The 14,178-nt window shown below is 31.0% G+C and overlaps 1 protein-coding gene across 6 annotated transcripts in view; it reads left to right on the top strand.

The window, feature by feature from the left end:
* LOC129971181 (uncharacterized) overlaps window positions 1-14,178 on the top strand; it is a 64,726-nt gene that overhangs the window by 49,623 nt on the left and 925 nt on the right. For all 6 annotated transcript variants that reach the window (XM_056084747.1, XM_056084723.1, XM_056084767.1 and 3 more), the window contains one exon: window positions 12,105-12,351. In XM_056084747.1, coding sequence (XP_055940722.1) covers window positions 12,105-12,351 — 247 coding nt within the window. The remainder of the gene's footprint in view (window positions 1-12,104; window positions 12,352-14,178) is intronic.

Here is a 14,178-nt window from a genome sequence, read left to right as displayed (position 1 = left end):
AAGGAATATGTTTTTTAGGTTCATCAAATCTGCAAAAAGAGTGAACTTGAAGAAAAGTATATGTATAATTCTTTATATGTATTACCAGCAAAATATGAAATCCAGTATTCTATAGAATGCCCAAGCATTGTATATAATGCCTAAAACAAGCCAGTAATGTATGAAACAATTTGTATTTCATACATTTTCTAAGCATTCTTTAGAATGCCAAATGACAACCTGGCAAAGTATGAAATACATCTCTCATTCAATGAAATAAAAATTTTGTGCAACCTTTGTTTCAAAACTGAGAATGCAATTAAAGATAAAATAAATTTTAAAATTGATCTATAAATATAAACAAAAAAAAAAAATTCTCAATATTTTTTTGGAAACTACTGTGCAAGTTTCTATTCCTGACTTCAAGAAAGAGCAAAATATTGGAAGTTATAATTAATGTGACGGAGTATGGTTTCTACCTACTTGGAACATCAGAAGGAAATTTAAAACAATTATATGTCCCAATTCACTTTATATCCTAAGAACTTGTGTAGAATTGAAGATATTCCAAATCAGAAAATTTCTCTCTGGTCAGTTGCAATTACTCAGAGCAGTAGAAGCAATCAAGGATTTATCAGATGTATGCGTTTAAGTGCCAAAATATGTAATGTCTTTTCGTGAAAAATGTAGTAAAACTTCAAAATGTTGCAATGTGATAGGCTTGAATGACAAGTAGGTAAATTTTAATTTCTGATTTTTTTATCTGAAAACTTATTTGCCTTAATTAGAAAGGCATAAATTTTGTTTTGTACAAATTTTATTTTTCTATATAATTTGAATAAATTTTTTTAATGGCAACCTCATTATTTTTTCAGACTGACAATTCAAGTGATTTTAATTCTATTTAGCTTAGTTAATTTTCCTTTTCATTTACAATTTTTCTATGAAAGAAGTTTAATAAAGTATTAAATAACATTTTTATATTTTGGTATTGAAATAACATTTGTGTAATTATTTTTATTTTGACATGAGGCTAAAAAAAAGTTTAGCAGAATGTATTTATTTTAAACTTCAAAAAAAAAAAACTTTAAAACTTGAGATTATGCAGGCACTTTTGAGTTCACTTATATGAATAGTTTCAAAGTATTTCGCATTTCATATAACAGTAACATAAATTTTACTCCCATTAGTTTGAGTTTTTTTTTTTTCTTTATTATCCTAAACATTATTATAAAGTTTGCTTACATAGTCCAGTATCAGAACAAAAATATTATGCTTATGAAGTTCTATAAGACTTTTGCTTGTTAATTAGTCATGTCCACTTGTCAACAAATGTTTTATTTGTACTTTTAAATGAAGCGAAATCTCAATTACTATTATAATTGTTTTCTAGGTTCAGCAAAAAGGAAAAATGAAATGTATAAATAAATGTATAATTTTTTATATGTAGCTGAAGATTCAGTTATACATATATAGAATATTTATATAAATGTGTGTGGATTTTTAGAAATTTCAAACTCTTCAAGTATTACATAATAAATAAAGTTTAAATAAATTTTTTATAAATTACTTTGTGTCAATATTATTTATTCTTCTAAATTATAAGTCATAGTTTCAGGATTTTGCTTGGGTGTATAAGTCATTACAGAAAATTCAGTAAAAAATTTCAAGTAAATTATTATTTTACTTTGTATTTCTAAAATATTATTTAATGAAGGTCTTTGTAAATAAATTGTTTTGCATAGTTGTTTTTCTTTTCTCCTAAAAATAAAGAGGGGAAAATAATAATTAAAAAAATATTTGTCTAAAGAAATTTTGTATAATTAAAAGTAGTGTTTACATTTTTAGGTATGGAGTTTTTGTAAAATATTCAGAGTTAATCATAGATCAAATTTGGTTCTTGTGCCATGAAACAAAACCAAACTAATCATAGATTTTTAAAAAATTAGAAATTTGAAGTAAATTGTTAATTTGTGCTTGTAAAATGTTATCAATTGGACATTAGCTAACACTAACATTTGTAATAAGGTATAAAATTTCTACACCATAAAGTAACTTTGTAAGTTAATAATAAGATTTCGTATAAGTAAAAGAAGTGTTGTATTTTTGTGCATGGAATTTTTGTGAAACATATTTTTCAAATATTCAGAGTTAATCATAGATCAAATTCGGTTATTTTGCCACAAATCTAAACCTCACTAAACATAAATTATGAAAATATTAGAAATTTGAAGTAAGTTATTAAATAAGAAGTAAGTTTGTGCTTGTAAATTGTTGTTTATAAATGTTAGTGTTTGCTAATATTCAATAATGAGGTTTAAAATTAATGCAATATGAAGTAACTCTGTAAATTAATAGTAAATAAAATTTCCTATAATGGGAAGAAGTGTTCCATGTTTGGGTATGGAATTTTTGTGAAATATTCAGTGTTAATCATTAATTAAAATTGGTTCTTGTGCTACAAAACCAAACAACTAAATATAGATCAAGAAAATATTAGAAATTTGAAGTAAATTATTAATTTGTGCTTGTAAAATGTTGTATGTTGGACATCAACCGACACTAACATTTATAATGTGTAAAATTTCTACAACTTGAAGAAACTTTACATGTTAATAGTAAATATAAGGAATTTTGTAGAATTGAAAGAAGTGCTGCATTTTTGTGTATGGAATTTTTGAGAAATATTCAGTGTTAATCAAAGATCAAATTTAATTCTTGTGCCATAAAACCAAACTAATCATAGATAATAAAAAAAATATTAGAAATTTGAAGTAAATTATTTTGTGCTTGTAAAATGTTATCTATTGGACATTAGCTAACACTAAAATTTATAATGAGGTATAAAATTTCTTCATGAAGTAATTTTGTAAAATCAATAGTAAATAGAATCCGTAAAATTGAAAGAAGCGTTACATTTTTGTATATGGAATTTTTATGAAACATATTTGTGAAATATTCGGGGTTTAACATTGATCAAATTTTGTTATTTTGCTACGAATCTAAACCTCACTAAACATAAATTATGAAAATATTAGAAATTTCAAGTAACTTATTAATTTGTGCTTGTAAAATATTTTCTATTGAAGAAACATATAATAGGAATTATATAATTTAGTGTTTTAAACTATTTTTAACCAATGCATTAAATTTTAGGGTGTTAAAATAGGAATTTGTGTTTTATTCATTATTCTTTAGGAATTATTTGTTTATTGCTCACATTAAGCAATATAAAAGTGTGTATAGTAATATATATATATATATATATATATATATATATATATATATATATATATATATATATATTTAATAGGAATTATATATTTTTCTGTTTCGAATTTTTATAAAATAGCTTTTAAAAACAAATGATATAGGCAATATATATAATACATCTACTTTTAAATTTCTAATATCAGTTAAAATCATACTGATTAATTATATAATTGAAACTATGATTATGTTAACATTTCTTCCCATGCATTAAACAATGAAAATAAATAGGAAATATCAATGAAGGAAATAAATCTTATATGTAGATAGATGTTCAGGGGATCAAATTTAAAATTATTTCAGATAATTTTAACATTTGTTTATTTTTTTTTAAAGAACAGTAAAAAAATGTCATTTAAACATTTTATAGGGTAAAATTGTGGTAAAATCTATGCTATAATAATAGTTAAAAAAAGTTGGAAGAATTGTTAGAATGACATTTTCCATGAATTTTTATCGAAAACAAGTATTTTATGGAATTTTAAATTTATCAAAATAAATAACAAACACTATTATTAATAGGTAAAAAAGAAAAGTAAACTATTCAAAATATCGCGTATTTTAAGGCTTTTGACAAAATTTTGAAAGTATGATAGTTTTAAATATTATGACACTAGTTTCTAGAGTTTGAGAAAATTGAATAACCATTAAACTAATATTTCAATTTGACACCAGCAAGTGTTCAGAAATAAATTGCCTATTGATTGGCATTTGGTTGCCCATTGCTAAAATACATGGGGAAATGATTGGTATTGGGTCGCCCATTGCTAAAACACATGGGGAAATGATTGGTATTGGGTCGCCGATTGTTAAAACACATGGGGAAATGATTGGTATTGGGTCGCCCATTGATAAAACAGGTCGCGAAATGATTGGTATTGGGTCGCCCATTGCTAAAACACAAGGGGAAATGATTGGTATTGGGTCGCCGATTGTTAAAACACATCGGGAAATGATTGGTATTGGGTCGCCCATTGATAAAACAGGTCGCGAAATGCTTGGTATAACGTCGCCCGTGATAATAACAAGTCGCCAAAGGATCGGCAAATTCGTCGAAAACAAGTCGGGGCGACCATCGCGCGGCGAACCGCCGGGGACATGACCAATGTCGGGGCGAGATCGCCTCCGATCTCGCCCCAATCTCGCTCGTTCCGTGGGGCGATGGTTGGCCAACGATCTTTTGCTGCTTGGTGTTGAAAATGTATTAATATTTTATTTTATTTATTTGTTTATTTTAGAATGGCAACGTTATTTAAGAAATATTTTTTGCTGTCTCATTTTGTAGATGGCAACTTGTAGATCAATCCCAAGATGGAATAAACAAAGTTTGAATTTTTTACCTGTGGGATATCGTTTTTCTATTTTGATATAAAAAGCGAAAGAAAACGGTGTTTTTTCTTAGGCAGCTTTAACATTTTTTGGCGTCCGCAACAGGACATTCTCGAAACAAAATAAATCAAGATGTTTCAAGCAATAAAAGGTTTTAAAAAAGAAGATCTGAAATACGTTGCGTCTGAAATTGGAGAAGACGTATCAGAAAATATTACGATAGTTGGATTAAAAGATCTTATTTTAAAAAGTTGTGAATATAAGAATGATCCAGAATTCGTTCAAGAACTTTTAAGTAATGTTATTTTGGAAAGGAAATTAAAAGAAGAAACCGAAAAAGAAGATAAAAGATTGCAGCTTGAAGCTGAAAAGGAAGATAGAAGATTGCAGCTTGAAATTGAAAAAGAAATAGAATTGGCAAGAATACAATCTCAAAATAGAGGAGTCATTTTCTGCTAATTCTACTGCTGATTTAAATAATTATAAGAGAAAGTTTACACTGCCTAGATTAGAATGTAGACAATTTGGCGACGATATTAAAGATTGGCTCCCATTTTGGAGTCAATTTGAGCAAATACATAAAGATGAGGATATCGCACCAGAAGACAAATTTCAGTACCTAGTTCAAGCAACAATTTCTGGTTCTCGTGCTAGAGAGGTTGTTGAAAGTTTTCCGCCAACTGGCGCCAACTATCAAAAGGCTATTGATGGTTTAAAATCGCGTTTTGGTAGAGAAGATATTTTAGTGGAAGTATATGTGAGAGAATTATTAAAATTAATTATTTCTGTGCAAACAAAAGAAACATTTTCATTAACTTCTTTGTATGATAAGCTTGAATCATATTTACGAGCATTAGAAACGTTAGGTGTAACCACAGATAAATGTGCATCCATTTTGTATCCTATGGTTGAATCGTGCTTCCCAGCTGAATTTTTAAAGGCTTGGAATCGTAGTAATATTTCCAGTATTAACTCTGACGCGAAAGGAAGATTGGATAATTTGATGCAATTTTTGAAAACGGAAGTTGAAGGAGAAGAAAGAATATGTTTGGCTGTAGCCGGTTTCGGTTTAGGAAAGGGCCAAGAATACAGACCTTTGAAAAAGAAACAATATAGCTCGGAGAATTTGAGAAATAAAGTACCTACAGCTATAGGTTTGTTAACGACTGCTGCAGATAAAGATGTAAAGAAATCTTGCGTTTTTTGCGGTGGTAAACATTCAAGTTCAGATTGCTTTACGGCTCAAAAAATGACTCTATCGGAAAGACAAAAAATAGTCAAGGAAAAACGATGCTGCTTTGCATGTTTATCGCCATTTCACGCAGTTAAAAGATGCCGAGCAGTTTTAAAATGCCTGATATGTTCTAAAAAACATTTTCCTATAATGTGTGATGTGCTTGATTCGCAAAAGATGTCTGTAGAGGGAAAAGAAGATAAACCCGCACTAGATGTTAATATGGCTAATTTTAATAAACACAGCCCTAAGATATTTCTTCAAACTCTACAAAGCTAAAGTGGTATCGGATAATAAACAGAAAATTGTGAGGTTACTTTTTGATTCTGCATCACATAAATCTTACATTTTGAAAAGTGTAGCTGAAGAAATGAATTATACACCCGTTCGATGTGAAAAATTGGTACATTCTCTTTTTGGTGGCGTTATCACTAATGAATTTAAACATAATTGTTATAAAGTAAAATTGAGAAATTTGATTGGAAATTTCGGCTGTAATTTTGAAGTTCTGGATCAATCTATCATTTGTGACAATATTAGACCGGTTTTTAAAGGTCCCTGGATAAAAGAATTAGAGGAAAATCAGATTAATCTAACTGATATTAGCGATACTTGTGAAGGCATTGATATTCTAATTGGAGCTGACGTTATGGGGAAAATGTTAACTGGCAAAAGAAAAGTCTTATCTTCAGGTCTTGTCTCTGTAGAAACTTTCTTAGGATGGACCTTAATGGGTAAGGTACCACAGGAAGAATCTTCGGAAGAAAACCTGGCTTTAACAGTGCTGTCCTTATTTGTAAATGAAGCTGAAATCACAAATTTATGGAAATTAGATTCAATCGGAATCAATGATCCTGTTGAGAAAAAATCTAAGAACGAGATTGATCTTCGGACCAAGGAGCATTTTCTAGAAACGGTAACAATTAATAAAGATGGTCGATATGAGGTTTGTTTACCATGGTCTGATGATAAGTCACCTTTGCCCGACAACTTGGATTTGGCGAGGAAAAGGCTCGACTACACTACCTCAAAACTTATAGCTATGAATATGTATGAGAAATATGAAAATATTCTTCTAAATTGGTTAGATGAAGACATAATAGAGGAAGTTCCTACCAACGAAATGAACTCTTATGGTAATTATTTACCTCACCGTGCAGTGATAAAACTAAGCAGCAGCACTACTCCAATTCGTCCGATGTTTGACGCTTCAGCGAGATTAGCAAATTATCCATCTTTGAATCAGTGCTTGGAATGTGGTCCTAATCTCATTGAGCTTATTTCAAATATTCTTCTTCGATTCAGAGAGGGACAGCTTGGCGTTATAACTGACATCAGGAAAGCTTTTCTGCAAATTAGTATTCGTAAAGAGGATAGAGACTTCCTTCGGTTTTTGTGGTGGGAAAATAGAGAAGAAAAGAAATTGAGAGTTTTTCGTCACACAAGAGTTGTTTTTGGGGTAAAATGTAGCCCTTTTCTTTTAGCTTCAGTAATTGAGTACCATATTCAAAAATGTGAAGGATTTGAAAAATCTTTGAAGAAAAGACTTTTGGAGAGTTTCTACATTGATAATGTCGTTACTAGTGTCGACAGTAAAGACCAATTAGATCGATTCATTGACAATTCTAAAACCTTGATAGCAAAAGGTGGTTTTGATCTTAGAGAATGGGAATGGTCTGGCGACTGTGAAACTAATTCAAAGGAAGAAACTCAGGTATTAGGTCTTATTTGGAATAAGAAATTAGACACTTTGAAAATTAACATGAAATGGCTGGATGGCATTAATGTGGAAAAAGTAACTAAAAGGAGTATGTTATCTACAGTACATAAAGTATTTGATCCTTTTGGATTCACTGCACCAGTGATGCTCTGTCCAAAAATAATGCTACAAAAGGCATGGACATTAGGTACAAGTTGGGATGAAGAAGTAACTGGTGAGCTTCGTAAAGAATTTCTACAGTGGTTTCAAGAACTTAAGCATTTGTCTGACATACAGATTCCTAGGTGTGTTCAAGCATCTTCAAAAGATATAAGCAACTGCACTATTCATACGTTTGTTGATGGAAGCAAAGATGCATATGCTGCTGTTACATTCCTTAGAATAGAAAATAATGGTCGAATCGAGCTATTTCTACTTGCAGCGAAATCTCGAGTGGCTCCTTTAAGAGGCACAACTATCCCAAGAATGGAACTTCTTGCGGCGGTGATTGGAGCGAGGCTAGCGAATTCAGTTGTTGAAGCTCTTGGTTGGAAAAATGTTACGATATATTACTGGAGTGATTCTACAACAGTGCTTGCATGGATATTACGAGAAGAAAATTGGTCTGTCTTCGTTAGGAACAGAGTCCAAGAGATAAGGAAGTTGAGTAATCCTACATCATGGAGACACATACCTGGTGATAAGAATCCGGCAGATTTACCTTCCATGGGCTGCAAGGCAAAACATCTAGTCTCCCTAAGATGGTGGGAGGGTCCACAATGGATGAAAAATGCTTTTGAATTTCAAAACATTATGGGTTCCACCAATCATGATTGGAATGAATACGTGTAAAAGATATAGCTCAAAGAACATAGAAGTTATAAGTCCCCCCCCCCCCTTCCAGAAAATAGAGTAAAGGATGCTGCGGTGTTTCAGATAACTGGCGTTGATATGGCTGGACCTTTATTCCTTAAAGACAAGAAGAGCTGGGTTCTAATTTTTACTTGTGCAGTGTACAGAGCAGTTCATTTCGAGCTTGTTACTGCTGCATCGACTGATGTTTTTTTAATGGCCTTTAGGAGATTTGTTTCTCGCAGGGGAAGATGCACAACAATATACTGCGATAATGGCTCCAATTTTGTTGGAGCAGCCAACTATTTAAAACAACTGGATTGGAACCGTATCCAAAAATATGGAGCAATAAACTCTATTGACTGGAAGTTTAATCCTCCAACTGCTGCCTGGTGGGGCGGATGGTGGGAGAGATTAATTAGAATTTTAAAAGATCTTTTGAAGAAAGTGTTAGGACATGCACGTCTCAATTATGAGGAGATGATAACGGTTTGGCAGACTGCGAGCGTGTAATCAACTCAAGACCTTTAACTTACATTTGCGAAGAGGAAGCTATAAAACCAATTTCTCCATCGATGTTCATACAAGATGTGCATGAATGCAATCTTCCTGATATAGATGCTGTAGAGCAAAATTCTGTGAGCAATAGATTCAAATACAGACAAGCAGTGCTTAAAGACTTAAGAAATCGTTTCAGATCTGAGTATTTGGGTGCTCTCATACAGCGGAGAAATAAAAAATCAAGAAAATGTACAGTTACTGTTGGTGACATTGTTATGGTGGGAGCAGATAATAAAAAGAGACTTGTCTGGCCTTTAGGTCGTATCACAGAAATCATACCAGGTAAAGATGGACATGTACGACTTGTTCGAGTGCAAACTTCACAGCAGAATTTCCTGCGACCAATTCAAAGAATATATCCATTAGAGTTAACATCCTCTGATGACTTCTCCACTTCGATGACACCAGATGATTTGAATAAGTCAAATGACATCACCAAAACTTCTGACAGTACTTCTGGCAACGAGATGAAATTTAGTAGAGCCGGAAGAAGAATTAAATTGCCAGAGAGACTGAACTTGTGATTTATTTTGTTTTTGATTGGACATTTTCACACTAATTTTCATTTTTATATTTAAATATTAATTGAAAATTTGTAAAACGTTGCCATTTATTGAATCTCTTAACTGTGTTTAACTAATAGTATTATATTTTGATTATTATTTATAATCAAAAGGTGGGAGGATGTTGAAAATGTATTAATATTTTATTTTATTTATTTGTTTATTTTAGAATGGCAACGTTATTTAAGAAATATTTTTTGCTGTCTCATTTTGTAGATGGCAACTTGTAGATCAATCCCAAGATGGAATAAACAAAGTTTGAATTTTTTACCGGTGGGATATCGTTTTTCTATTTTGATATAAAAAGCGAAAGAAAACGGTGTTTTTTCTTAGGCAGCTTTAACACTTGGGTAGTTATCAATATGGAAGCCCAAACCATAACATCAGATGAAGTAGCAAATTCAGCTTTTCAGAAATAAATTATTTCCATGTTTTGAAATCTGTCGTTAAGAATTGACATTAGAATCTTTTATTTAAAATATATTCCAATATTTCACAAATTTATTTAAAGTATATCCATGAAGTGGATATTAGTGGCATTCCGAAGACATCGGGTGAAGTAACTTAATGAAGTTTTAAGTTTATTATATTCGCATTTTAACTGTATATAGTTGGAGTACCTACTAAAATGTTAGCTAATAGTTAAGAATATTAATTATCTATGTACTGTTTCATAATTTTTCTAATCGCTTTTATTTAATTTTAATTGTTACATCTAACTGTAATGTACATCCTTGGTTTAGTGTAGCAGTTTATCTCCTTCCATAATCATGCACTAAAAAAACAAATTTAGATATCAGCAAACTATTAAATATTAATATTGCAATTAAGGAATAAAACATAAAATATCAAAATGCAAATGCATAAATGAATAACTCAGTGACAGTTGAATACCAGTATAATATATAATTCGTAATTACAAATATTTTCATTTATATTTTACTTAAATAATCAAACATTGCGAAATATGAAGGAATGCTACATCTAGGTGAAATTAGCTAAAAAAAATTTTTAGTATATTCATCTAACAATTAAACTTTGGATACAAACAATAAATGAAATGGAAATTTTTGTTCTTTGTTCTGTGATAGCTGAGTATTTCAATACGCTGTGATCTTTTTATTCATTATGACTACTTGGTCCTGATACTTTACAATGTTTTTCGTATCTAATTGTAAAAATATTGTATAAAAGTTTAATTTTCACAAATGCTGCTCCCTTCGTCGAATCTAAACATCACTTTGCTGATATTCGAATTTATCTTGCTACGATACCTTTTATTTACTTTAAAAGCCGAAGGAAAATATTTCCCCGTGTTCTGCATGGTTTTTTCATTTTTTTTTTTTTTCATTTGCGAGATGGTATTTTAAGCATGGAAGAGGAGGTAGTCATCAGTCAGTTCCGCTTTTATTACTTTGTCGAATGCTTAAACCCATTCTTTAAAATTCAACCCTTTTGTGGAAATATCTTCCATCTGTCTTTGTCAAGACTAATTAATCATGCCTTTCATTTTTCATATGTACTCTATGAAAACGGGGTGACGTGAAGAAATTTCATCTGTGAATTGTTTTTGAAGGGTGTCATCTAAGAAAATGCTTTTCTAAAATTGTACTTAATTCTTTTTCTCGTGCGATTGCGTTCTAAAAAAGTGCATAGATTCCATTCAAACATAATATTGCAATAGCCAATCGCATGCGTAGAGAATATTATCGATTATGTTGGTATTAAAATCAGTCGGAAAAATTAAAAAAAACAAAGACCATTTAATGCTGGAATTTGGATCATTTATTACAGAAAAAGGTCTATTGGATACAGTAATTTCATTTTGCATGGGAGGGAGGGAGGTAGAGAATGATTTAATACGTTAAGTGCCAAGCATACTTTGTTGTCTCTTCCATCTAGTCCGCGATGATTGATTTCCTTGATATGCTGAAAAACAGATCTGTTATCACTTTGGCGCCCTATTCCGCCACACGTGCTCCACCAAAATTTATCTAATCTAATAACTAAAATTATTTGAACCATTTCTATTGGTGATAAATGAAATTTCGATTACACACGTGGACGACATAGTGTTAAGTTGCGATAAGTCTATATACATTTAGGTGTGTTGTTTTGTAATCATCAGATTAAAATTTATTAAGAGAATATAATTTTTTAAATGTATATCATCAGTCAACATTGACAAACGTAGCTTGAAGGAAAATCGTATTGCCAATCAACAGTAACTGATATAGCCTGAATGAAAAATACAAGTCGGTCACTAGAAACTTGCGAAAGGTACACTTACTGACGCAGTCCAAATGAAAAAAACGGTGTTAGTCGCTCATGTGTCTAACACTGAATTTTCCGTATGTTGCTTCAGGTGTTAAATTGGTTCTTATTTGCAAGGCATGATGTTACAAAAGATCTGACTTGGGAATTAAGATAGTCATGTATGAAATTTTTGTCATGTATTTCAATGTATTTCTTTTAATTAAGGAATTCTAATTCTCAGTATAGAATCTAATTTTGTTAGTGTCTCAGGTCATGGTTATAAAATTTTGTTTTGATAAATATCGAATTTTCCCCTCTGATATAAAACTCGGTTGAGCTTACATATTGTATCCTTAAACAGGAAGTTAAATCTATTGTGGAGCTGACAGCAAATCACAAAGGTTTCTTTGAATTTAAATTGTGTCCTCACAATGATCCTAAGACTGTGGCCACTCAGGATTGTCTTGATCAATATCTACTTGAACTTGCTGATGGTTCAGGAATCAAATACTATCCTTCTACGAGGACGGGCAAATTTGTGGTGAATTTAAGATTGCCTCAGCATCTCACATGCTCGCAGTGTGTCTTTCAATGGACTTATACAGCAGGTAAGTGCTTAAAAATTGATAAATTTTAATATATTAAGTGCCAATCCCGCTTTGGTATCTTTTTTTTTATCTAGCTAGCGTTATCGGATTTCTTTAAGCCGATAACCAGAGATCTATGCAAAGTGGTGGTGCGATAGTATGGATTTAAATGCATTTTGTGACTCTAGATTAAAATTTATTCAGAAAATAGCATTATTTAAATATACATCAGTTTTAAATATATATAATGAATTTCGAATTCTGCCGACTAAATAATATGTAACATTATTTTGGTTGAGTGAAAGGCAGGTTGAACAAGCAGTGAAGAGACTTTGTAGCTTTAATTTCGTTTTATTCTCTTCTCTGGGGCAAGCATGATTATATACGAGAAGGCGCAGCGCGGCACAAAAACAGAAGGCAAACGGTGGCGAACAAATGATCACTAGTATTGTATAACATAGGATTTCTGGCCATGTGCCGATGGAATGACCTTTGACACCTTTTCAAGGGCACAGAAGATATCACTTTTATTTGATACGTAGTACTGATGGCGCATTATTTTTACAAATTGATTAATTAAACCGGAATTGGAACAAGAAATGAGAATATTTTTAGAATTAAGTTACCATGGGCTAAATTAAGATAAAATCTTGGAAATTAAATTGAAATTAGAATTAAAGTATCATTACATATATATAACGCATCTTGAGTGAAAATTATTGTCAATCAACAGTGACTCGTGAGCTGAATAAAAAAATCATTGATGACGGACGAAATGAGATGAAATGTATGAATGTCAATCCCAGTGACTGATGCAATCTGAACAGAAAAGTCGGTTCAGTTGGACATTGGTGACTGTGTTAAATGCATGATGTTGATTTTTATTCCCTATCTTTGACTAGGTAGGATGTCTATTCTTCTTATTGACCAATATCTTTCTAAATTCATAGCAATATTTTTCCAATTGGACATAAATTACTAGACTAAATATTTAATGTTTGAATCAATAAATGTACACTAGAAAATCGTGAAATATAAATTGCCTAATTATATTGGTAGAACCTCGAAGCATATTTTCCATAAATTCAATACTCTTATGATTAAAGCTGGTACTAGTAGGTAGGGATGGGTAAAGAATGGACCTGTTATACAGGTTTGAATTTAATTATTTAAAATCATTTTAGCGGTGACAAAGAAAAAATAAAATGAATCTTTCCAGTTGAAAATACAAATAATGCATTTTAAATTTCTCCTGATTACATAACATAAAGTATAAAAAGATTATTTTTACTTATCCATTTGCTTTGAAATCGGTTATTTGTATATTTGCTATATTTCAACATATTTTATTTATTGCTAATTTTTTTTTGGTTATTGCTAATTGTTTTAAGCATGCAAGATAAAAATGCATTGGAAGTAAATAAAATGTTTTTGGATATATGGAGATCTATGTGCAAGTTAATGAAATAACTATCGTGTATTTTCTTCTAAAAAAAAATTCTCGGTGTACGAGTCAATCGACATGAAATATGTTGAATATTATATATTAGACTTTTCCATCGATGGATCTTTCAGTGCAATTACTTTATATGGACCATTGTATCTGTTTGGAGGAATGATGTGGGGAGTATTGCCGCCAAATTAGTCTCTTCAACAAAGTACTGCACCTTTCTATTACCCTGGGAGTCTTTGAGAGTCACCCAGACTCTCTCCTCCCTCTTCTCTTCTCAGACTACTTTATTTCCTTTTTCAAAAATAACGCCCAATTTATACCAGAATTTTGAGTAAATGTCCAGAGAATTCGTTTCCGTTTCATTCCTGTATTTCAATCGAAGAAAGACATTGCAT

Source organism: Argiope bruennichi, chromosome 1 (genome assembly GCF_947563725.1).
Source record: "Argiope bruennichi chromosome 1, qqArgBrue1.1, whole genome shotgun sequence".
Classification (NCBI taxonomy): Eukaryota; Metazoa; Arthropoda; class Arachnida; order Araneae; family Araneidae; genus Argiope; species Argiope bruennichi.
The sequence above is the reverse complement of the archived record's forward strand: the minus strand, read 5'-3'. Positions and strand labels throughout refer to the sequence as shown.